Raw genomic sequence first — 22735 nt, forward strand, 5'->3', positions numbered from 1 at the left:
CAAGCTTAGCACAGCGCTGATCGCTGCCGGCGGACAAGTGATGAAAGCCGGGCTCCGCCAGTGACCGGATGAGATCCCGCCGCTCGAATCCGGTCTCGTCTAGCATGCGATAGTTGAACTCGCCGAGCCTCGGCAACGATGAAGAACGAGCAAAGCGCTCATCGCTGCGGGGAGAAGTGATGAAAGGCGGCGACTTTCGGCTCTCCGCCGGCGACTGGATGATCCGGGAGCTCGAATCTGGCCTAGCGACTGATATCGGAGTGCCTGCGGAGCCTTGGTCCGAAGCTCCAAGCTTAGCAAACCGCTGATCTCTGTGGTGAGAGGCCTACCAGACGCTAGAGAAGCTGGAGATGGAGCGCTGGTTCCTAACCACGCATTACCTTCCATACATTTCCACCCGGGACTCCATACCTCCAACGCGAAGAGAGGAAGAACAAGAATCCCCAACGAATATGCTAAGATCCTTAAAACAGTTAAAAATTTTAAAGGTCCTTAACTTCGAGATGAATGCTTTAGCTGCTTGAAGCACGAGCTGCTTTAGAAGCCTGTTTTCCATCTCCCGCTTGAAGTCCATCCGATCCAGCCTTTTCAGACACTAGGACGTGCTTCTTTGCCTGCGCATCAATCGACATTTCAGTTGGAAACTAGAAAGAGCTTTCGAGGCAAACCTTTGCGTAGAGATCAGGCAGAACACAACGCAGCGCAGACGTGAGTCGCCATTGCTGTGCTTGTCAGGATGGAACGCTACACTGGCTTCGCATCCCCTGCCTTTAAGTCCCAGCTCCATTCTTCCCCTGTAACTTCCCTTCTTCGAAGAACCCGAGTCTTCCACCGTGCTTGTCACCTCGGAGAATCCTAAAGCCAAGGTACCTGCGTCTCCTCGTTTGGTGATGATGCAAGCTTTGAAGCGGAAAAATGCATCAGCCTACAGCCAGTTTGGCATCCATGGGTTCATGTTGGGCCCAAGGACGGATAGACGTGAGGCACCCGTAGAGGAAACGGCTCCAGCATCGCACACCTTCTTGTGCCTTCTTGTTGCTTCGTCACCAGCAGCTTTGTAGATTGCAAGATCCACGCCGCCGCCGCCACCACCACCTTTGAGGCGCCTAAAACAAAAAAGATCACTAAAGCAGAAAAGCATCTCACCAGTTTGCAGCGTGGGCCTCCAGCAACGAACATGAGAGAGCATGCATGTCCGACCATCACAGGGCTGGGGAGTCACCGTTGCCGCGGGTTTCGACAAGAGTACCAAAGTCTTGAGCTTGAGTCTCAAGTAAGCAGTGGAAAGCGCTGGTCCAGAACTTGAAGAAGGTGATGGATCGATATCTCAAGTTTCCGAAGAGAGCAAATTCCCTACAGCAGTAGAAATCAACGTAAGTTCTAAGAAGATATCTGTAAATTCACCTCATGAGCTCTCCACAGCATCAGGAATGAGATAACGCACTCGATCGTGTAGAAGGCCTCCCCTGTTCGAATCACCCCAAGTTTTGAAGATATCGTAAGTTCTAAGAAGATATCGTAAGTGTTATGTAGCGAGGACATAGAGGTCGGACGCAGTTTACCTCTTGCACTGGCTTGCCACGGTCTTTTGGATTGATCGCATCCGTCAAGCCAAACTTCGCCTTTCCTAGATAGCAAGGTGAAAGAAAACGTTGATGCATACCTTGTTCCAGCGTTGAAGGATTTATCGATGGCATTTTTTCGCAGCAATCTTAGCACCTTGTGCAGCCTACACAGACAATATGAAACTCCACAAACCAAAACAAAAAAGAATAAAAAAAGCCTTGAAAACACTTACAGCAAATCCAATAGTTCCGAGACCAAAATTCTACTCTCGCGGCTTTTGTGGGAGCACCAACACCTGGAAGAGAAAGAAAAAAACCAATCACTCCCTGGAAGACAAGCAAGAACAAGCTAACACTCCCAAGAGTTACCTGTAGTAACACCACAACCGAGGAGACAAATGCAAGCTTGACCCACAAGAGTGTACTGGCTATACGTCGAAGTTCCCAGGAAATGGTAGATGGTCTCGCCATCGTGTGAAAAAATCTGCTCTTGCATCACCCCTCTCTCCGGATCAATCCCAGACGTTGGTCTTTAAGGATTTGCAGCAGTCACAGTCTTTGCTCTAAGGGAGTGAGTGCGTCATCTCCTTGTTGAACACCCTTCACATATTTGCCTATGCTCTCAACGATTCCAGAAAAAACGTCCAACTGTCAAAAGTTAAAGGAAATCTCGAGAGCTTTACAAGAGTAGACTCACCCAGCCGCTTCGTGACCGAAAATGCGAGGATATATGTTGTCCTGATCGAGAAGAAGCAAAGAAAAAAGGAGAAGAAAAGGAAACTAGCTTACAGTCTTCCATATAGTGACGTCTGTCTGTGCGACACAGAGAGGTAAGACAAACTTCTGTCAGTCAATGGAAGATCTCGCGCGCTTGGCGATGATCGTTGCCCATCGTCCAGGTCCCAGGATCGCATTCCAGGACAGGCTGATGCTAAAAACAGCCGCTAAGATCGATCGCCCTGGCCATGGCCGGATCATCTCGTTCCAAGAGACGAGATGATCTCATCGTGGATTTCCTCCGTGTCCCACAGACACCCGGCCTGGGCGCACGCTGCGACGGCCAGATTCCAGGAGACTCGTTGCGCTGCGGCATGAGATCAAAGACGCGCTTCGCTCCATAAAATCGCCCGGATTTTCTCCAAGATCGTGGAGGAAACCCTGCCAAGATCATCGTCCAAGAAACCACGCTATTCTACGCGTTCTGGGCATACTCTGGATGCCTTGTTTGGGCAAATGCCGTGATAAACACACACAGGTCAAGATTAAGCACTACCACAAGTATCCCGAGCATTGGCAGCCATCCGCCATCGCCTTCTTCGGGCGATCAATCGCAGGAGCAAGGTAAGAGAAATTTCGTGAGTACTAATCGAAGAACTAACTGAAACGAGGATGGAGAAGCTCTTGGAGGCAATCTGTAGACCTCGTGGTACCGGAGAAATTCAATCTTGATCCAGTAGAGATCAAGCGGACCGCCGTACCTCCGCCACCTTCGACCGCCTTGGGGCCGATTCAAGAAACAATGATCACAGTAACATAGCATGCTTTTTTTTTTTTTTTTTTTTTTATCTACTAGCTCTGTTTGTTGTTCAGTCTTCGCATGCACTCTTTCTTAAGGACACAGGGACATCGTCTGTTGCCATCGCAAAATGACTCTTGGTAAACATTTGGTTCGTATTTATCCCCATATCCATGTTTCTTACCCTAGAGAATGCTGCTGCTGCCTCCATGCGTACCGCAACAAGCGTGCTTGTGTATCCAAGGTAAATGAGAAAGGACTGAAATCTTTATTTCTTCCTTTCAAGGTATAAAACCGTTCTTTGTTCATGTGTTCAAGATTTTACGTACATCATCACCGAGATCTTCGACAGCGGCCTGGGCAAGGATCTCCATCTCGTCCGTTTGGGGAGGAGGCGCTGAATCCCGTGACTGTGGGGTGGCTGGAAGAGCCGGAAATTTCGGTGTGCGGGGTCGGGCATGGCGGGATTGCGTGCGACAGCGAGGGCATCCCAAGCTACTAGATCAGAGTTGACACCACCAGAGTGCTCGAGGGTGCTGGCGACGATGCGGACGCCATTCGGAATCACTGTGGCGACTACTTCACGTTTGATCTCTACGCCATCAAGTGTGAGCTCCTCACAACTAGATAGTCTAGACGTGTCTTCTTATCTCTACGCCAGTTTAGTCTTTTACAGTGATCCCAGACTTTAATGCCCATAGAGAATCGCATTGCAGGCTCGTTCTCGAGCGTGAATTCACATCGGTCAAGCAAGCTATCGAGGCTTTCGGAATTCGCGGTTTCAGCAATTCCACGGGGGGAAAGTGCTTCCGCGGCGAGGGAAGAACAGACATCTGGTTCCTTGTGAGTGTCGTTGAACCACGACACTTCCAGTGCCACACCAAGGCCATTCGTGAGGATCTCAAAGTCGCGGCAATATCCTCATGGAGTTGGTCAGGCATTTCAAAGCGCGTCAACTCCCGGCCAAGCCTCAAAACCAGTGATGGATGGCAGGCACTCTGCCGGCGACTGGATGATATCGGGCAGCTCGAATGCAGCCTAGCAATCGAGATCTGAATCCGCCGGGCCTTGGAAACAATGAGAAGTGCCTCCGGAGTTCCAAGCTTAGCACAGCGCTGATCGCTACGCGCGGAGAAGTGACGAAAGCCGGGCTCCACCAGTGATCGGATGAGATCCCGCCGCTCAAATCCGGTCTAGCAAGCAATATATCAATATTTGAACTCTGCTGAGCCTCGGCAACAATGAAGAATGAGCAAAGTGCAGATTGCTACGGGGAGAAGTGATGAAAGGCGGTGGACTTTCAGCTCTTCGCTGGCAACTGGATGATCCGGCAGCTCAAATCTAGCCTATCAGAGTGCCTGCGGAACCTTGGTCCGAAGTTCCAAGCTTAGCAAAGCGCTGATCTCTGTGGTGTGACGCCTAGCAAACGCTAAGCTGGAGATGGAGCACTGGTTCCTAACCAAAACTTGCCTCAACTCTCCATCATCTTAGATGATTTACACAATTCATGAGCTTGCCCTCCAGCCCCACTATTGATTGCATTGCCTTGCATGGCTCTTCAAGCTTAAAAGTATTTGCAAATGTGATTGCAATTATTGAAAATTATTTATTAATTAGTCTTTTAAGATATTCTTCTTTTATTGCCATAGTATTGTTAGACTTTTATCATTCTCTACACAAAATACTTGATAAAATGTTTAACACATGTGCATTTATACCCAAAAGGCACTAAGGAATGAAAATTTAAGTTGTTATTTAACAAAACTCATATTGTTATAAAATTATTAAAATTATTATAAATATAAAAATGTTGTTCTTGCGTCAATTTAGCACCATTCTATATTTAATAAGTTTAATAAGCATTGGAATTCCTAGTTTTCTGAATATACTTATAGTTAAACCACTGTTCAATTTGATGTAGCCAGTCTTACAACTTGATAATATCATTCTCCAAACTCTAGGACATTGAGTTTACCTTTTTGTGTCAAGAATGACAGCATAGAGTTAGCTAGTGTTGGTGGTACCAAAGCCTGAATAAGTGGCAAAATATTTCCGTAGCAAAAGATGAGATCCATTACTCTAAGTGGGACAAGGAATTGAGAGAGGATTCCCCACCACTGGAATTCCATTAGGATGGATGGAAAATTAAAATCAACCAGCACAAGTGGCCCATCTCCATTCCCACCATTGCTATCTTCCCTGGAATGAAAGGCTCTGATACTATGTGAATCTAACTAAATATCAATTGATAAGGAAAGAGAGGTAAAGAGAAGGTGGAGTGTATGGAAAACCTAGCATCCTCCCTCCACCTTAGTGAGGCCTTTTATATCTGGTGGAATAAGTGCTTAGTATTGTTATATGTGAGTCAGACATCAAGCACCTCATATATCCCCCTGTGTGGTGGTAAGGAGGTCCTCTACCTCTGGCCTGTTGGCACCTTTCTCATACTTCACGTCATGGTCCAGTACATGGAGCTGCTGGCTACTTCATCCCTAAGAACACCTGCATGCTTATCAACACATACTCTTTAGGAGGAAACCCTGTGGTGAGGGATAACCTGCTCAAATTTTGGCAAGAGAGGTTCTAGGAATCCACCATGAGAATCAAGGTGATGGCGTCCTCGTTGCTATTTGATCCAGAGTACTAGATGGTGTCCTTTGGAGAGGCTTCTGTAATTTTGGACAAGCCACTCAAGCTCATGGCAACACCTTGGCTACCACCACTGACTGGCTCTATACGACACTGGGGCCACATGCCATACAGGAAGAGAGTGCTGCTTGGCAAAGACAATGTAGCTTTTGCAATGGAGCAGCCTTTGGTATAATTTTTTATTTGTAAATGGTGGCCGTTGATGGTAGGGTTCCATTTCTGGTCGTCCAATTCCAATGGTCAAAATTTGGCCGTCTGATTTCAACGGTCACATTTTCTTAGGTTTCGGAACTGGGCTGTGCATGGAACAGCGTTTGAAATTGAGGGAATCAGATCGTTTCTTAAGTTTTTATCTTGGAGTTTTTCACACGACATCTCTGTGGAGGTTTTGCTTGACGAACACTGTGGATTGGATCGGCTGAGTTGAAGTTCATAGACTTCAGGTACTCAGTGCCTCTCTGGATCCATTTCGTAGTTTTCTAGAACTTATGTTGATCACACAGCTTTGTTTTGATATAGTGAGGATGGAACGCTCTTGGCTGCCACACAGTGGCAAAAAATTTGTGTGGGGGCTTGATGGAGGCGATGTTCATGGCCGCAGCTCCATCTAGCGTCAAGCTGACAAAACAGTTTCTTTCGCTTACTGTTATTCCTTTCATTTGTAGCTTCCAGGCCATAACCAGAGCGAAGACTGGAACGCACGGGGGCTTCACACACATCCTTTCTCAGCCTTTGGCATTAGCGGTGACACAAAGCTACTAGAATTGTAACTGTTGCTTCCTTCCATCGATTTGCTTCTCACACAGGGTAGTAACTCATCTCGTGAACAGGAGGTGATAGTGTTACTTCTAGTCTTACCAAGCCTCTAAAAACTGTTTTTCTGAATCAGCAAAGTTTAAATGCTACAAACACTCAGTATATGATCATCCTTCCTAGCTTGCAATTACACCATCAATCAGTGTAGAAAGTTGTGTATGTAGAAAGTTGTGTATGACCAGACAAACCTCTGGAACCCAACCTCTGTTTTGTAGGATATCTCCACTCACTTCTTGCCTTGATGACGTTAGAGCCACTGTCTCTCCAGCCGATGAAAATCTGCCACCGAAGTTCTATCAGTCCCGACGGGGATCATCACGTAGTGTTAAGCCACCGGCTTCAAGCTTTGATCCAAGTACCTAGCCATGCCTGATCCCACTGCACATCCTGATGCATTTGCATCGAAAGCTGGAACTCAGTGAGGCAGGAGCCCTCTCTTCCTCCACCTCCTCCTGATCACCGAGAGGAAGTAGAGGAAGAAGAGAAAGAGCAACGCAACCAGCAGCCCGGCAAGGATTGGAAGAAGCAGCGGGGTTGCCGCCACAGCCGTCGCTTGCAAGTTGAGATCACTGGAGGAAGCCAGTTGAAGATCCACATTGCCGCTGCTGCCGCCAACTTCGACTCCCAACAGCGAGTTCAGGAAGGCATCACTGCTGCTAATGCCTTCTCCTTCAAATAACTCGATGAAATCACTGGCACTGCCGCTGCCGCTGCCCACCCCGACGTCATACACTAAACTCTGAGAGCTCGATATTGAAGTCCCTTCAGCTTCTTGAAACGTTTCGGTGTTAATCCTCTTGGCCTTCCCACCATCCTCGCCCAAGCTTCGAGGGAACCACCGCCACATAAAAGGTGGTGGCGATGCTGGTGGTGGTGAAGCATTGCTGCTAGCCTCCTTAGTGTCACCAGTGCCGCCAGCCAGTAACGTCTGAGATGGAAATCCTGTGGCTGCATGGGACTTTAGCACCTGTTCAATGTCCATCTTAGTACGAATATATCTGGTTCCTGTCAGCAGAGGCATACCTTGTAGGATGACTCGTCGGCCATTGCTGCTGCAAGTTCTTCACTATTCTTGTATGGAAGCCTCCTGTGCATTCCCACACCATCACCTCGCAAGCTCCGCCAAAAGACTGAAGCTGGTGTCGATGAAACATCAGCTTGCCTCAACAACTTTCGAGATCCTGCTGCTGCATGAGACTTTAGCACCTGTTCAGTGTAGATCTTAGTACGACTACATATCTGATTCCTGTCAACAGAGACATACCTTGTAGGATGACTCCTCGGCCATTGCCGCCACAAGTTCTTGCCCTTCACTATTCTTGTCTGGAGGCCTCCTGTGCTTTCTCACGCTGCTGGTGCCATCGCCTCTCAACCTCTGCCAAAAGACTGAAGCTTGTTCTTCTCCATCTTGTTGTGTGCGCAGTGGAGCTATGAAGCGGAACAGAGAAGGTCCATTCTCGTTGGAGACGAAGATAGGAGGACCTGGCGCTGCTTCCAGAAGCATCCGTCGGGAACTGATAACTGAGAATCGATGCCACCCCAGGAAGTTTTTGAGTTCTTCCCATAATTCCTGGGACGTCACCTCGTCCTCCTCCAAGCCCACGTTCAAAAGCCTACTCCACATTTCTTCTTTTATCGACTGAAGAGTGGTCGGTAGCTTCCAAGTCCACTCTCCAACTAGCTTCTTGAGTTCCTCCACCTCCAGATGCATTTCGGCTCTGGACGGTAGCTGCACCGACGGGAATGTCCAGGTCCGAATGTAGCTCTCGATATCCTCCCAGCTCAGGTTGTCGTCGTCGTCGTCGTCGATTGCAAGCGTCTTGCCACCGAGAGAAATATACCGAACTGAATCCACAGTGCCAACCATGACCGCCTCTAGCTGCAAGAGCAGGTTGGTGCGGTTCCAGGCAAACCATCTAAGCTCTCGAGTTACCTCTTGCGAATCATGGTTGTCATCCTCGAGTACAGGTAATGGTGGTGGATCATACTCGGGAACACTTGATGCTGCTCCGGCGATAACTGCCTCGAGGAGCGAGGGTGGTGCTGGCGAGGACGAATCCTCCAGCTCGATTGGAGCAACCGGCTGCAAGAGAAGATTAGCTACATCTGGAGTTACCTCTTGCAAGTCATGCTCGTCATCCTCCTCGAGTACAGGTGCATCATACTCGGGAACACTTGATGCTGGGTCACTGCTGGCGATCACTGCCTCGAGCTGCGAGGACAGTGCTGGGAAATCCTCCGCTTTCTTGTCCGCTGTTGCGGCAGGAGTCTGCACGCGAAAAATGTCAAGGAACAAGAAAAAATGACAGAAACGAGCGAGCTGTACACACCTCAAGGAGGAGGATCTTCAATCCTGTTGCCTGTGTGCTTGCTTGTGTGCTTGCCTGTGCTGGAGCGCGTCGCAACCAGGAGAGCGCCAATGCTAGAGCTTCCATCGCCGCCAATATAATAGGGCAGGGTTACTATGTAAAGTATCGATTTAGAAGATATCGAAGGAATATATGTAAAGAGATTTGCTCTCAACGATTCTGGAGATCGTGAAAGATCTCGAGAGCTGTAAATAGTAGACTCGCCCTGGACCGAAAATGCGAGGGAATATGTTGTCCTGATCGAGAAGAACAAAAATCAAGACAAGAAAAAAAGGAGAAGAAAAGGAAACTTTGTCTGTGCGACACAGAGACGTAAGACGATCTTGATGCTCGGGCCCTGGCAGTGGAGATCACCCAGGAGATCACGTCCTTTGCTGGCATTCTCTCGAATCTGGGCCTCACCTCCTCGATCGAGCCCGCAGCACTATCGTCCAGGTCCCAGGATCGCGTTCCAGGACACGCTGATGCATCGCATCAAACAGCCGCTAGGATCGGATCATCTCGTTCCAAGAGACGAGATGATCTCATCATGGATTTCCTCCGCGTCTCGCAAATGCCCGGCCTGGGTGCACGCTGTCATGGCCAGATTCCAGGCGACCTCGTTGCGCTGCGGCATGAGATCAAAGACGCGCTTCTCTTCATCGAATCTCCCAGATTGCAAAAACCCTGACAAGATCATCGTCAAAGAAACCACGCTATTCCTGGGCATTTTCTCAAAACGCGTTCTGGGCATACTCTGGATGCCCTGATTTGGCAAATGCGTGATAAGCATATTTCACACCACGACGTCGCGGATGGGCATCCTATCAAACCAAACAGTTTAGATCTACTCTGGAAAATCAAAGCCGATGGAGGCTCTGGAATGAGGCTATGATCTTTTCCTGGCTATTATTTTGGTGTTAAAATCCTTCTATCTCGCGGCTCAAGAACTCGCGAGCGCTATTGTGGAACTCGATCCTACTGCATCAAGCGTAAGCATGCCAGTAATATCTATCTATTGCTCAATCAATTCTGTACAAAGAAGCTTCGAAACAGAGAATGTTGGAAGGTTTCTAAGCCTTGACATTGTCACTCACCTCCCCTGCCTTGTCCTCGGCACCAGCACTAGTTGCCGTGTCCTCCTCTTCGCAAGGCTTGGACAGCGTCGCTTCCTCTTCCGCTGGTTTCTCCTCGCGCGCTCGATCACCACTTGGCTCGGGAGATGCCTGGTTCTTTGGTAGCTGCCAGGGAACGAACAATTCAATCTCTCTTTCGAGCCGGGAGAGGAAAAAAAACGAAAAACCAAGAAAGATATACCTTGCTCCAGCTGATCCGCGAGAAAAGGCCCGGCTTGCGCGCTGGCTCCTCCTGAGAGTCTGTCGATTTCCCAGACTCTACAGGGCTGCTGGGCTTTGGCTTTGGTGTAGCAGCCTCGGTGCTCCTGTAAGGAAGACAACTAAATTCACGTACTAAATGTTGGTGTTTACCTTGGTGAGGAAAGAGGCCAGGACCATTTAGAGGGCTCCTCCTCCTTCTGGCGTCGGAGGTTTCCGGTCTGTCCGGCCTCGTACTGTAGAGTTGCTTCCAGCATTGTCTCGGCCATCACTGCTCTCTTTTCGAGAGCCGCAAACTTGTCCATCAGCTGCTCATATTTTTCCTGTGAATTTAAAGATTCAGTAAAACTGGACGACTTGCTAGTAATCTGGTGTTACCTGCATTACTGTGGCAGCATGCCGTTGTGCCGCAGCATCTTGCTCGGCAAAACACCGCGCGTCTTCAGTAAGTTTCTGCTCTTGTTCAATTCTCAGCATAACCTGCAAAGACATTACGGAGTTTCAATTTCTCTTCCAGTTTCTAAGATGACTGACCTGCACCATGGCCTTTTCTTGCTCCTGCTTGTCAGATAGCATCTGTTTAACAGTAGAAAGTTCAGCTTCTAGGCTTTCCACCTATACACGAGCTGAAGTGAGAGAGAGAAAAAATGAAAACTTGGATCTCTCGAACCTTTGCAGACAATTCTCGCCTGTTATCGTCTTTGACGATTTCCATCAAAGCCACGTCTAATTCCTCTGCCCTGTAAAACCACTTTGTACACACTTGGAAAAACCTAGGCAGGCACTCACCTGGCCGTTGCTCTTTTCTTTTCCTCGAGCGCGAGACACAGCTCATTTTTCAGCCAGGCCACCTAAACACCATAAACAGTTAGTAAGAAAAAAGGTAGGAAAAGAAATCCAGCGTACCTGCTCTTCCAAGTCAGCAGGATCCTTCTCGTCAATTTCTTCGTCTTCCTCGTCTATTTCTTCAATATCACCTGACTCAGCAATGATTTCCGCCGTGGTGATTTCCTTGGTAGACGTGTTCAGTGAGCTCAATTTCCTTGAGAGCTTTTTGACAAGAGCGCCTTGGGAACTCCTCCATAAACGAAGCTCGGCTGCTCGTTCATCAAGAGTTGCTAAAACGATTGGCCGGTATTTGGTCCGAAGCGCCTCCAGCCGTTCGATTTTTTGAAAACCCATGCAAGCGGTCAAGACAAGCTGACTGCTATCAAATGTTGCACCGGTCACTGTTTGCATCACCGAGATACAATCGCCAGCGTCACGTGAGGCCAGAAGAGCAGGAGCTGAGACAGGTTAAGAGATTAATAACGTTGATATTGCATACAGAAAGCAACTTCTAACCATGAAGCTCCAAAAGAGCAAGAGCAGTGCGAAAAAGCATAGTTCGGTTGCCTTCAAAAAGCAAGACATCCCATACTCTCAAAACTGCACAAGTTAATTTTCATCAGCGGAAAGTGGAAATGCATTTAAATTGTACTGACCACTTTCCCAAGGTAGGACGTTCACAAATATAGATAGGAACCAGGGTCCACTCATCCACGATATTTGAACACCAAGGGATTCAAAATGCGAAACTGTAAAAGTGCCACTTGGCTCAATACCCGAAGAGAATAAAGCTCAAACAAGTACTTAGCCTCGGAAACTGTTCTCGAGCAAGCTCTTCAAAGACAAGTTGGTCCACCTGCAAAATTCTGTTATACGGTGCACCACGATTTCTGTCATAAAAACCTGTGCTTCTAAAAGCTTTTCGGAGTAGTAGCCTTGGAAGTACTCGTCTATGATACCGGTCAATGTCCTGGTACACATGCATAACAACTCGACTTCTAAATCGAAATTGAAAGAGCTGAACATACCAGAACGCATTTTCCTCCGGCATCAGCAAAAGAAGCAACCCAGCAAAAAAATTCATGGCCTGCAAGTATTCAAGACGATCTTTTAACACTTAAGACTACTAATCTTCAACCAACCTGACAGTATCCAACGTCAGGATTATGTCGTGCGTATGCAGTCAAAAGCCTGCGCAATGCGTTCCGACCATCTTCATCTAGAGCTGGATGACCAGGAAAAGTTCGCGGTAAGTCCTACACCAGAAAACATCGAACTGAATTTACATTATACTATCATGGTATAGTACCTTTTCAATTTGGTTCACATATTTTTCTTGTGCTGGAACAGAGGGAGGTTCGTCATGGTGTGTATAACCATTAGCATTCCCATTTCCATTGCTTGATGGCTTTTCCAACAAACGTTCATAGTGTCCTTCAACTCTCCTTGTCTTGGTGCGAACAAACACTTGCCAAAGCTGCCCGAAAGCAAAACGAAACTGAGAACGTACGAAAGCAAGAAACAGAGTTACCTCCCCTCGCAGAGCCATAGGAACGCCGCCTCGAACAAGGAACTGCAGCTCTTCTCTCCATGGACTTTCTTTTCCATGAATGGCCGATTCGCTGTCTGACTGGTCACTGGAAACTAAAGAATCAGCAACAGCATCCGACTTGTCCACGTCGTAAAACTCATCGTCCGAGTCATCAATATCAGATGCTCCGCTATCTGTTTTCCGGGTCTTCAAAACGTCCCCATTTTCTAGTGGTTTGGTTGCATGCTGCTGCCTGCCGGCATTAGTCGCAATTCCTTGTTCCACAATGTTGAGAGACGGCCTTAATTCACCCCACCTCTGGACAACTCTATTTTCACCGTCAGGCTTCGCATTAACTTCACTGTCTGATGAAGCGTCCTTTTCAGCTCCTTTGGTGGCTGAAAAATCCGCAGCATCACCGTAAGTTCTCAGGAAATGCTCCCAGCGCTCAGATCTTTCGGCTTCTTCTTCCTACACAACTCGCTAGGATAAGTACTTTGAAAGAGTAAACTAGAAAAACGCGTTAAAACTACAAAGCACCTTGTAAATCGATGTGAACTCCCGATACCTTTGCAAATGCTGTGGCCTCAAGATGAATCCATACATATCCCTGGATCAAGAAGAGTTCATGAGAAAAAATCGATATCTACCTGCATTGCCACATACCTGCTCAGTTCCAAGGGCGCGGATCCCTTCTTTCGCGCCCTGCTCATCGCCTTCCTCATTGCAGCCTCCTCCTATAGCTGCATTTCCCCGGAATTCCTCTCCGCAAGCGCCGGAAGAGCGAATTCCCGCGGAAGAACACGAAATTTCCCAGATCCGCTACTCTGCCATCGCTAGCGGGCACACCATGGCCGGCGCAGCTGCAATGCGGGGATGGATTCACCTGGAGCGAGCTCTAGAAGGACGAATCCGGGCTCCAAGACGCCGGCGATGGTGATGGATAGAACCCTAGCCCTTGCCAAGCCCGTGTGATGAATGGCGCTGGCTCTAGGTAGAAGGCAAAATACTCGCAATGGTCTAGTGTAAATGGGCGTGTCCTCAAAACGAGGGCTTGTAGGTAAACAAAGCAAAGCCTACTTTTAAGATAGTGGCTAGCTAGCAAAAAATGCGGCGACACACTTTAAAACCGCGTTTCGATTCCTGCCCGTGACATATGCTCTTTCACCAAAGCTATTGGAACCTGGAACAAACACCTCGTTGGAGACAAAGCTTTACAAAGTAAAGACTTACTTCCTTTCTGTGAAAGATCCCTGCGGCCAAAGCCGCCGACGCTGGCGTCTCGGAGAAAACATCTGAGAAGTGATCCACAGTCCCGGCACCGCTGCTTGCAATCACCGGAATTTTCACGGCCTCGGAGATTAACTTCACGAGCTCCAAGTCGAATCCTTCACCTCGGCCTGTTTAAGCTTAAGTTGGGTATGAACATCCGTTCAAAGAATAAGAATTCTCTCGGTACTTACCGTCGCAGTCGATGCAATTAAGAAGGATCTCTCCGGCGCCGAGTTCCTCCACCGCTTTTGCTAGCTCGAAAGCTCCGATCGGCCTGCCTTCCCTGCCACCATTAACCTGTGAAAACCAGCTTTGTAAGTACGAAAGATACGAAGAGATGGAAGACTAATAAAAAGGCGTACCGTGCACTGGTACCAAGCGAATTGCTCGCCGTTAGGCCCTGGACAAGCCACTTTGACAGTCTTGTAAGGTACTTCGCTCGGACTTTTAACAAAAACCTTGCGTGGATCTATGCTGACCACCACTGCCTGCGCAACAGTATGAAAGATTCGTCCGACCGTCACGCTGAGAAATTTTAATACCTGGTTGCCGTAAACATATGAAATTTGCTCCAGGCTTGTGTTTCCGGTCTTTTGCTGGGATATGAAATGGTGTTAGCAGATAAATGAGGAGATTTATGGAAGAAAATCACCCCAGATTTTATGTACTCCTCAGCGGCGTAAACGGCATCGCTCCCGATGGATATTTTATCCGCGCCGGATCTAAAGTATTCCGCTGCAACCTCTAGACTGGAATAATATCTGAAAAACCACAATCCAATGATTCTGTGAAGTTTTAGAAGCACTGAAATTTTACCTTCCATCCTTGTCGGTAAAATCCTTGATTCCTCCCCCAACTGTTAGAGGAACAAAAACCTTCTCAGACGCTTTTCGTAAAACCTGGTCCAATGACATAAAAGTTTGTTGTCAATTTGCTGTTTCGTATTTTACCTCCAACATTGGTAAGTCCCCCAGAGGAGAATTTCTGAAGCCGGTTATGTTCAAAAATGTTACCTGAAAGATGAATGAAAAAGTATAATTCATCGCAGGCAGCTTACTTCATCGGCCCCATCCATATAATAAGAGCTGGCCAAATCTACGGGTTTTCCCAAATTGCGCACCTAAACCCAGCGTTGATATCCCGTTTTCAACAAAACAAACTTTCAAACACGAACACTACCTCTCGTGTTTCAGTGTGTTCTCTCACATCGTATTGATCACCCTTCGTGACCACAAGATCACCTCTATCATTCGTTCGAACGTCAAGGCAAGCAATCACCTGTTAAGTGAAGAATGATTAGAATGATATCCTAATGGCTTGTCTACCATACCCGTTTGGCCAATTGCACCGCTGTCTTTCCTGGCTCTGCTTCTTCTGCTTGTTTCGCGACTCTCTAAAACAAACTCTGATGTAAGAGCTGCTTAAAAGTAAGAAAACTTGTTATAAGTCACCTCTGCTGCTTCAGACTGACCTCCTCCAAGAAATCTTCGAATAATGTTAAGCCCGGTTACTGCAAAAGAGACATTCGCAAATCTGAAAGTCAAAATGCCCACTCATCGCCTTAGAGACGAGGGCGCTCGGCGTTACACGAAACCCGTGCTCGAAAGAATGTAGCTAACCTCCACTCTTCTCGGGATGGAACTGAGTGCCATGCACATTTCCTTTTCTTACTGCAGCAATAAAGTCTGTTCCATACGTGCTCGTAGCGAGAACCCAGTCTTTGTTCTCGGGAGTCTGTAAGAAAAAAGAGTTCCAGAAAGAATAGAAGGAAACATAGCTAAAAGTATAGAATAGAGTGCAAAGAATACCTCGACTGCTCGGTACGAATGCACAAAGTAGACATGGCGACCTTTGACGCCATCCAGTATCGACGCATCTTGCTTTAAGTGAAGAGCATTCCACCCGATGTGTGGAACTTTGAGGCCCGAGGATTCGTCGAAGCGTTTAATGCCACCGGGTATGATACCAAGCCCCTCCACTGTCATGCATCGTGTTTAAGACTGAAAGCATGACTTTTGAAAGACTCACCGTAGCCAGTTTCTTCTCCATACTCAAACAAGAGCTGCAAGCCCAAGCAGATGCCAAGGAAAGGACGATCTTCCTGGACATACTCGCGTAGAGCTTCGATTAGACTGCAAGATTTTAAAGAGATAAGTCTCTAGATTTCAGGAAAAACACGAAACATACCCTCTGTTTTTGAGAGAATCCACTGCAGCCCAGAAGGATCCGACTCCTGGAAAGATCAAACGCGTAGCTTTCTCGATGTCCTTGGGCCCAGTCACCTAAATTCGCAGAGAAAATAAGGAAATGCTGGCCGTGAAGGAAAAGTCCTTACGTCTTTGATGTGAAATCCCATAAGCTGGATCGCATTCCGGACGCTTCTAACATTCCCGGCCCCATAATCCAGCAAAGTAACCTCTAGCAGAGCGTTTGCGTGAGCTAAAACATTGCGAGCTTGACGATGGATGAGGCTTACCGGGACGATTTTGGCCGATTGGCGTAGCTCCAATGGCGCAACGCGCGCCTAGCGCCATGCTCTGAGACTTAGGGTTCTTCTTTCCCAAGGGTTTATGAGGTTTGTTTAATGAAACACGCATTTTAATTTATTTTACTAATAAATTTTCCAAACTGTGCCCTAAGCATGTATTCTACCAATTAAATTAATTTTGCTCTAATAGCGATTTAATGCATAAACGCTCGAGATCTATTGGAGGGATTTTTGCATAAAAAGTTGAATCTCTCAGTCTTATTGCACCACTCGTATCATAATCTATATGAAAACAATTGATTCCACACGCTAAAATCCGTGATTTTTTTCATTCGCAACCAAGAATTAAAATATCTTTAAAACTAGAAACACCAATTTGCAACCTCAAAGCTTCTGCAAAGCCCAAAATCTTCAGGAGGCACCCTAGCCTTCCAAAGATTATAGATAATTGTTATTTTTATTTGAAAACATTTTTATTGATAGAGGGAGCTAGCTATCAAGCTCCATCTAGCAAAGCGCACAGCTGCCAGAGCAATTGCAAGAGAGTGGCCATGGATTGCAAACTCCCACCTGACATTTCATGCACCTGTAGACATTTGGAGCCACAAGCTCAGGATGGCAAGACTGGCAGTATGCAGTGCATATCCCATTGAGCTTTGGGCAGAAATCCACCTGATTATTACATTTTGGTGGCGGTGGTGGTGCCTGAGCCATGACATTAGCCACAAACATAAAGCACACCAAGAGAGTGGTAGCAAGCTTGAAGAAAGAAGCCATGATTTTCGTAATGAGAATTCCAAGCAAAACACTTGCATTTTATTCTCGATTATAGGGTCTTATCGATCTACCACAAGATTCAATCGCATCCAGAATAATATTTCTAAGATCTTTTAAAATTTCAAAATTGAAGTAAAGACCTTTACTTTACTCCATAATGCCCTAGTGAAGAGCCCTAATTATTTCTCGCGATGGATTGGCAGTGGCGCTTCCTGATGGTTGCATTTTTGGTGTCGCTCAGCCACGGAGAACCTTTGTAAGCTCTTCTATGCACCTCTCTTTGCGCTTGAAGTGTTTTCTCCAGAGGCGATTCATCGTTTAGCTGCAATAACACGGTCCAGGGCCCTCATCTTCTCGCTGACAGTCAAGGTATGGCATTTTCTCTCGTTTTTCTCTTCAACTTCTTTCTGGTTGGGATGTAGGATATGTTTGTAGCGTTAGAAACATTGATTTTGGGAGAGGATGCTGTCCAGAAGAGGGGCAACAATTCTCTTGCTCGTAAGTGGTGTTTCCTTTTGATTTCTCAATATCTGGATCCTTGAATTTGCTACGACAGAGGCTGTAACTTAGTTTCTCAGTGCTGTAACACTTTCGAGTACTGCGTTTCTTGCTGCTTGGATCCCATTCATGTAAGACCAAGCGGAGGTTTTTCGCCTTTCTTTCTTATTATCTATTGCGCTTGCAGACGTCCAAGGAGTTTGCGCTGAGCTCCAAATCCGCGAGGCAACTTACTGCTGGTAAGACTAATTTGTGTCGTTGTTCAAGAGGATCTAACGTTTTCCTCTCTATAGCAAATTTTGTATCAGTTTTTGAGTACTGTACTGGAAGATGTCGCCACAATTCTGGAAGTGTGGTATTTCATTTCTAAAACTTTCCTCGATCTCTTCCAGTACTGATCTCGAAGTGCTACAGGTGCATGAGAATGCGTACACTAGTGAGTATCATCACTGCTTTTTTACTCAAACGAACTTATCATCTGGACGCGGTAAAAAATTATTTACTTTGCAAAGAAATGTTTTGAGAACCTTGATGTTTTTGTAGATCACGGAGTTGAAGCAGGCGAGAACACAGATTATTCACTGATAACTGGCAGGTAAAAAATCCTCTTTGTTTTTTTTTGCCGATTGTTATATCAACTTTGTGTAAATACTAAATACACAGACGTGGTCAGTCTTGCGATGAAGCATGTCGTCAGAGAGGCAAGAAATGCAAGGCCTCTATTCTTCCTTTGATCAACGAGTGCTCTGTGTAAGTCCTCCATAAACCTTCTCGAAGCTCAAACTCTTGTCGCTCTAAATTCTTAATTCTTGAAACAGGCTCCAGAAGAGCATGAATTGCAAGGGCGCTTGCGTCTCCGGATCGGGACCAGACCTGCCATCGGAAGTTGTGAGCTCGGCTCCAAGACACCTCGTAAGATCTTTCCAAAAACGTCTTTTTTGTTTGCTCGTTTTTTTTTTTCTTCGTTTTCAAAAATTTTCTTTACAGCATCCAGGAGCATGCGTATTCAATTCCAAGAACACACTGCTTTCATGCCAGGGTGCTCATCGTTACACAAAGAGGTTATGCCCGTGTGGATAGACAAAGGGACGGGAATGGTCCCAGAGCGTTCTCTCGGTCGGGTTGAGGTGCTACTTGTGATGGAGTTGTAGAGAGCAAAGCCGCGCCAGTCGGAGACGCCATAGAAACTAGGCAAAGCAGTCTCGCCACAAGGTATCAGTTAAGTTCCAGAGGTTGCAGCAGAAAAACAAGCCTCTCCGTCGAGAGCTCCCTTCACTTGGACTCCTGCTAGTGTGGAATTCAGCGCGGTGCTCCATGGCATAGCAGCATGAAGAGTCCAAGGCATCGTCTCCATAGCTCCACCAGAAGGCAACTCGCGCTCTTGAGGTAAGTTGCATTTCCTACTATTCTTCTAACTCGGTTGTCCACAGTTCAGGGTCTGAGCGAAGGACTACCATGTGGATATTGAAGCTCGCTCTAGAGGTACTTTCATTTCTTACATGGAGTGGCTCATTTTGAGCGGTGAGAGCAAATCACAACAACAAAAATCTTCTTATTTTACAGGAGAAACGAAATGAAAAACTTTCTCTCCATTGCTTTATTTCCTGTAAAACAATGAGCCAGCACTCCGTTCCTTGATGAAACTTACGTGATGTTCTTTAATCTTCTTTCTCAGAGAACAGCAGAAATCGTGCACTGCTTCATTCATCTGGTTTTGTTTGACGTGATGTTGTTTAGTCCTCGTCCTCGAGAGCCACGGGAGACTCCGGGCCGACGAGAATGTTGGAAGGAAATACATCCTGTGGTTCTGGGTACAGTAGCTGGGTTTTCCCCTGAACAACCACCCAACAAAAAGTTATGGTGTCATGCTTAATCCAAGTCCTCTCACCTTTAAATAACGGTTGAGCAGTGTTGTAGTACTGTGATTAAATCCTTCTACGGGCTTTCCTTTCGTTCGTGAAGCGTTCATCTGTGTGCGAACTCGGGATGCAAGCACCTGAAAATGAAAAGGTCGGATTTTCGATTGGTTTCAGTCGAGAATGATGGGAGGACAAGTGTACCTTGCCGAGTTCCACGCCCCACTGATCGAAGGAGTTGATTCCCCAGATAAATCCCTGCACCGCGATCCGGTGCTCATACAAAGCTAGAAGCTGGCCAACTGTGTATGGCTTTAGAGTTGGTAGCAGCATGCTCAGGGATGGACGGTTGCCGGTGAAAGTCTGCAAGAACAAGGTAACTGTAGAGCGGCAAGGAAAGAACCTTCAGGAACTTACTTTGTGAGGAATCAAATAATCTGGGACACCTTCCGCTCGAAGTTCCTCGGGGGTCTGAAGAAGAAACATTTAGACCGTGAAAGAAACACGAGAGATTCCTTACCTTGCCATAAGCCAACGCATCTGCTTGGGCGAAAAAATTGCACATAAGCTCGTCGTGGTTACTGACAATCTCATCTGAATGTTTGAATCGTCAGCCTGTGGTAACGAGAGTAATAAAAATCTTCTTACTTCTCAAAAACACTGATTGCTGGCTTTTGATGATTCCAATGAAGTCGCATGGAACAACTCTACCCTGGGACGCACGAGAACAAGTCAAAAGGGCAAGAACATACTACTTGAATTTTATAGCATACCTGGTGGATTAATTGGTAGAAGCTATGCTGACCATTGGTCCCTGGTTCTCCAAAGTCAATCTCTCCTGCCTCATAATCGAGTACTTTTCCATCAATCGTGACTCCCTTGCCGTTGCTTTCCATGCTCACCTGTAAAAAGGCAAGGCACAATTGTTTACTTTATAAACATGGAGAAGAAGTACGTACTTGCTGGATATGTGGAGCCAATTTTTGCAAGGCTTGACAATATGGCAGGATAGCCTACATGGTTGATCATGCAGCAATTTAGCTCACATAGAATGCTGTGGGACCGTACCAGTGCGGGACATCCAAGAAAACTCGCATTCCATACGCTCAATAGACCCAATAGAACCTGAAAATGACACTTCATAAGTTCTACACTGATATCAGCAATATACTTACAGGCAAGTTATTCTCAAAAGGTGCGGTACGAAAATGCTGGTCAATGCTCCAAGCTCCCTCGAGGAACCTATAGTGCAACTTTGTAAAACCCTGTTGACTAGACAATAATAGCATACTTAGTAATGTTGTCAAATCCATATTGTAGAGACAATGGGAGCACCCCAACAGCACTGCATACTGAAACGACCGAGACATTAAGTAAAAGCACAGGAAGCTTCTTGCTCAGATTTACTCACCACTATAGCGACCTCCAACCCAATCCCAAAAAGCAAACGCATTTTCAGGGTCGATGCCAAACTCTTTCACGAGCTGTCACAAGATCACGCTACAAAGTTCGGAAAAGGAAAATTTTAATCGCACCTTCACGTTTGTACTGATAGCAACCATGTGCTTAGAGACTGCATTTGACCTGTAACATCAGACATCAACCGCAACCAGTCACACAATCCAGCCACTGTTAAAACACATACCCAAGCGCCGATGTGATCCAGGACCGCACAGTCCTTGCATTTAACATAGTTTCCGCGGTTGTGAAGGTTTTGGAAACGATCACCACTACAAAGTGAGAGAATAATTAACTATAGAAACTTCAACAAAACGCACATACCAAGGGTTGTTTCTTGCTTCAAACCATTCAAAGCCCGCGCAACGTCAATAGGATCTACATTTGAAAGGCTGCGCTTAAACAAAAAAGAAACGTTTAAAAATCTTAAACGCAAGAACATACTTACAATCGAAGTTTTCGATTACGCGCAGCTTTGGCAGTCTCAGGCTCTGCACGGACACGGCGTTAAAAAGGGAAGCTTCAAGTTGGTTCAAAAGACCTGTTTGCAAAGCTGTATGAACAAAAAGAGGGCCCAAAAAGCTTCCACCGATTCCTATCGCTACAACATCTGTTAGGGGTTTCCCTGTAGCTCCCACCTAATAGATAAACGCAGATTAGCAAACTACCTCAAAACAAAGAAAAAAAAGACAAAAACAAAAAGTTTTGGGGTCACTTACCCAGGTGCCACTTCGCACTCTATCTGAAAAATCCTTGATTTTGTCCAGTACTTCCCAGACGTCTGGAACAACATCCCGACCACTCTCGAAAATGTGTTCAGTTCTTGGAGCTCTAAGCGCCACATGAAGAACCGCCCGATCCTCGGTGCTATTGATCTATAACAAAAGAATGGTGATCAACAAGATTTTCAAGATTAGGAGGACCAAAGACTCTTTACGTGTTCTCCGATAAACATCTTCTTTATTTTCTCCTCCAGCTTTGCTTCCTGTCCAAAACAAGAATGAAGATAGAGCCAAAAAGAAAGGAAAGATGCAACCAACCTTGGAAAGCGAAAAAAGCTTTTCCATGGTTTTTTGCGTTGCTCGCTGCCTAGAAAAGTCTATCAATATCCCGTCATGCTCCCTGCACCACGAAAAACAAATTTTTTGTCATACAATCATTTTCTATAATTTTGTCAAGGCTTACTTGATCATCCCCTCGCATCGAGACGTATCAGTCAAAAGCTCCCTCAAATGCGTCTTGTTGATCTCCGCGACATGATCCTACACACATTGTCCGATCAATCAGCTCGCGAGAAGAAAAGGTAAAGAGAAGACGCTACACTCACCTTCAAATCGATCCAAGCCTCACTCTCGGATATCAATCCAGTAGCCGCCATGATATCGCCAATCGCCTGGAAAAGCACTGCTCGATTGAGAATATTTCTTCCAAAATATCGATCATAGAACCTCTACAGTGACGCCGCAGCGAGTATTCCTGGCGATGCTCCTGCCGGCGTGAGATAAGGCGATCAAGGATTTCTTGCAAATCGGCGCTCTGCGCATCCAAATCAATCGATGGAGATGGAGATTGGGGTTTCCAGAGGCGCGAATTGCCTTGGGAGGAATCAAAGAGATGGATTACCTGCTTAGGGGCAGCGCCGATGGCGCAGCTCCACTGGAAGGCGATGGAAGTCGCTGCTCCGGCGAGGCCGAGAGGGGCTGGTGTGAGGAAATGGCAGCATGGACTGACAACACCATAGCTAAATTAAATCTCCCAGCCTCTAATGACATGCCCGCTTTAAGCCCACTCAAATGCCG

General features: G+C 46.6%; 5 protein-coding genes and 1 long non-coding RNA gene across 11 annotated transcripts; 1 reads left to right on the forward strand and 5 right to left on the reverse strand.

The window, feature by feature from the left end:
- Positions 1-440: 440 nt before the first annotated feature.
- LOC112345856 lies at positions 441-869 on the reverse strand. The gene is made up of 2 exons (XR_002992202.1): positions 669-869; positions 441-614 (listed from the first exon to the last, which is right to left on the reverse strand). It is a non-coding gene; the product is annotated as an uncharacterized LOC112345856 (long non-coding RNA).
- Positions 870-6596: 5727 nt separating this feature from the next.
- LOC112345803 lies at positions 6597-8981 on the reverse strand. The gene is made up of 5 exons (XM_024673262.1): positions 8877-8981; positions 8480-8815; positions 7811-8425; positions 7570-7752; positions 6597-7513 (listed from the first exon to the last, which is right to left on the reverse strand). Exons 1-5 carry the CDS (start codon positions 8979-8981, stop codon positions 6962-6964), a joined length of 1791 nt encoding a protein of 596 aa, XP_024529030.1. The 3' UTR covers positions 6597-6961.
- Positions 8982-9889: 908 nt separating this feature from the next.
- Positions 9890-13464, reverse strand: LOC9631499 (EVI5-like protein). Its single transcript, XM_002968563.2, has 18 exons — positions 13254-13464; positions 13128-13197; positions 12588-13058; positions 12366-12533; positions 12199-12312; positions 12085-12143; positions 11960-12026; positions 11861-11912; positions 11713-11805; positions 11573-11656; positions 11135-11514; positions 11018-11079; positions 10899-10968; positions 10763-10843; positions 10607-10708; positions 10382-10551; positions 10212-10335; positions 9890-10135 (listed from the first exon to the last, which is right to left on the reverse strand). Exons 1-18 carry the CDS (start codon positions 13310-13312, stop codon positions 9968-9970), a joined length of 2394 nt encoding a protein of 797 aa, XP_002968609.2. The 5' UTR covers positions 13313-13464; the 3' UTR covers positions 9890-9967.
- Positions 13465-13594: 130 nt separating this feature from the next.
- Positions 13595-16411, reverse strand: LOC9650551 (imidazole glycerol phosphate synthase hisHF, chloroplastic). The gene is made up of 18 exons (XM_024673232.1): positions 16336-16411; positions 16195-16277; positions 16047-16141; positions 15888-15991; positions 15668-15837; positions 15479-15593; positions 15311-15369; positions 15190-15252; positions 15039-15137; positions 14917-14979; positions 14810-14872; positions 14676-14758; positions 14512-14620; positions 14402-14455; positions 14222-14347; positions 14051-14156; positions 13821-13987; positions 13595-13770 (listed from the first exon to the last, which is right to left on the reverse strand). Exons 1-18 carry the CDS (start codon positions 16391-16393, stop codon positions 13711-13713), a joined length of 1677 nt encoding a protein of 558 aa, XP_024529000.1. The 5' UTR covers positions 16394-16411; the 3' UTR covers positions 13595-13710.
- Positions 16412-17308: 897 nt separating this feature from the next.
- Positions 17309-19329, forward strand: LOC9650552. Of its 6 annotated transcripts, none has more exons than XM_024673070.1 (13): positions 17309-17380; positions 17429-17493; positions 17547-17622; positions 17681-17753; positions 17810-17861; positions 17916-17977; positions 18037-18109; positions 18166-18217; positions 18286-18372; positions 18441-18534; positions 18610-19008; positions 19053-19104; positions 19186-19329. In XM_024673070.1, exons 1-11 carry the CDS (start codon positions 17316-17318, stop codon positions 18700-18702), a joined length of 792 nt encoding a protein of 263 aa, XP_024528838.1. In that variant the 5' UTR covers positions 17309-17315; the 3' UTR covers positions 18703-19008; positions 19053-19104; positions 19186-19329. The 6 variants fall into 6 exon arrangements, with proteins under 6 accessions (XP_024528838.1, XP_024528840.1, XP_002968324.1 ...); XM_024673072.1 differs by having other exon boundaries at positions 19058-19104; XM_002968278.2 differs by having other exon boundaries at positions 19053-19214.
- On the reverse strand, positions 19193-22723 carry LOC9631500 (glucose-6-phosphate isomerase, cytosolic). Its single transcript, XM_024673065.1, has 24 exons — positions 22560-22723; positions 22385-22472; positions 22264-22329; positions 22122-22198; positions 21977-22058; positions 21874-21921; positions 21656-21811; positions 21478-21574; positions 21385-21427; positions 21261-21328; positions 21124-21208; positions 21014-21062; positions 20890-20962; positions 20770-20830; positions 20654-20720; positions 20547-20603; positions 20438-20491; positions 20252-20380; positions 20127-20190; positions 19999-20072; positions 19896-19949; positions 19683-19841; positions 19511-19618; positions 19193-19454 (listed from the first exon to the last, which is right to left on the reverse strand). The coding sequence occupies exons 1-24, from the start codon at positions 22706-22708 to the stop codon at positions 19356-19358; spliced, it is 2007 nt and encodes a 668-aa protein (XP_024528833.1). The 5' UTR covers positions 22709-22723; the 3' UTR covers positions 19193-19355.
- Between the last annotated feature and the right edge of the window lie 12 nt (positions 22724-22735).

Source organism: Selaginella moellendorffii, unplaced genomic scaffold (genome assembly GCF_000143415.4).
Source record: "Selaginella moellendorffii unplaced genomic scaffold, v1.0 SELMOscaffold_10, whole genome shotgun sequence".
NCBI lineage: Eukaryota > Viridiplantae > Streptophyta > Lycopodiopsida > Selaginellales > Selaginellaceae > Selaginella > Selaginella moellendorffii.

What these genes read in the sequence shown, in the direction of transcription:
- LOC9631499 (XM_002968563.2), bottom strand. Translation starts at nt 13,312, where the DNA reads ATGAGGAAGGCGATGAGCAGGGCGCGAAAGAAGGGATCCGCGCCCTTG. An exon ending in CTATGGCTCTGCGAGGGGAG is followed by an intron (nt 12,534 to 12,587) that starts GTAACTCTGTTT and finishes GCTTTCGGGCAG; the next exon opens with CTTTGGCAAGTGTTTGTTCG. An exon ending in GGCGAGAATTGTCTGCAAAG is followed by an intron (nt 10,844 to 10,898) that starts GTTCGAGAGATC and finishes GCTCGTGTATAG; the next exon opens with GTGGAAAGCCTAGAAGCTGA.
- LOC9650551 (XM_024673232.1), bottom strand. Translation starts at nt 16,393, where the DNA reads ATGGCGCTAGGCGCGCGTTGCGCCATTGGAGCTACGCCAATCGGCCAA. An exon ending in ATTCGTACCGAGCAGTCGAG is followed by an intron (nt 15,594 to 15,667) that starts GTATTCTTTGCA and finishes TTTTTCTTACAG; the next exon opens with ACTCCCGAGAACAAAGACTG. An exon ending in CCATCCCGAGAAGAGTGGAG is followed by an intron (nt 15,370 to 15,478) that starts GTTAGCTACATT and finishes TCTCTTTTGCAG; the next exon opens with TAACCGGGCTTAACATTATT.
- LOC9650552 (XM_024673068.1), top strand. Translation starts at nt 17,316, where the DNA reads ATGGATTGGCAGTGGCGCTTCCTGATGGTTGCATTTTTGGTGTCGCTC. An exon ending in CGCGAGGCAACTTACTGCTG is followed by an intron (nt 17,862 to 17,915) that starts GTAAGACTAATT and finishes TCCTCTCTATAG; the next exon opens with CAAATTTTGTATCAGTTTTT. An exon ending in TTGATCAACGAGTGCTCTGT is followed by an intron (nt 18,373 to 18,440) that starts GTAAGTCCTCCA and finishes TTCTTGAAACAG; the next exon opens with GCTCCAGAAGAGCATGAATT.
- LOC112345803 (XM_024673262.1), bottom strand. Translation starts at nt 8,981, where the DNA reads ATGGAAGCTCTAGCATTGGCGCTCTCCTGGTTGCGACGCGCTCCAGCA. An exon ending in TGAAGATCCTCCTCCTTGAG is followed by an intron (nt 8,816 to 8,876) that starts GTGTGTACAGCT and finishes TTTCGCGTGCAG; the next exon opens with ACTCCTGCCGCAACAGCGGA. An exon ending in CCGAGGAGTCATCCTACAAG is followed by an intron (nt 7,753 to 7,810) that starts GTATGTCTCTGT and finishes TACACTGAACAG; the next exon opens with GTGCTAAAGTCTCATGCAGC.
- LOC9631500 (XM_024673065.1), bottom strand. Translation starts at nt 22,708, where the DNA reads ATGTCATTAGAGGCTGGGAGATTTAATTTAGCTATGGTGTTGTCAGTC. An exon ending in GCTGCGGCGTCACTGTAGAG is followed by an intron (nt 22,330 to 22,384) that starts GTTCTATGATCG and finishes GTGCTTTTCCAG; the next exon opens with GCGATTGGCGATATCATGGC. An exon ending in CGTAATCGAAAACTTCGATT is followed by an intron (nt 21,329 to 21,384) that starts GTAAGTATGTTC and finishes GTTTAAGCGCAG; the next exon opens with CCTTTCAAATGTAGATCCTA.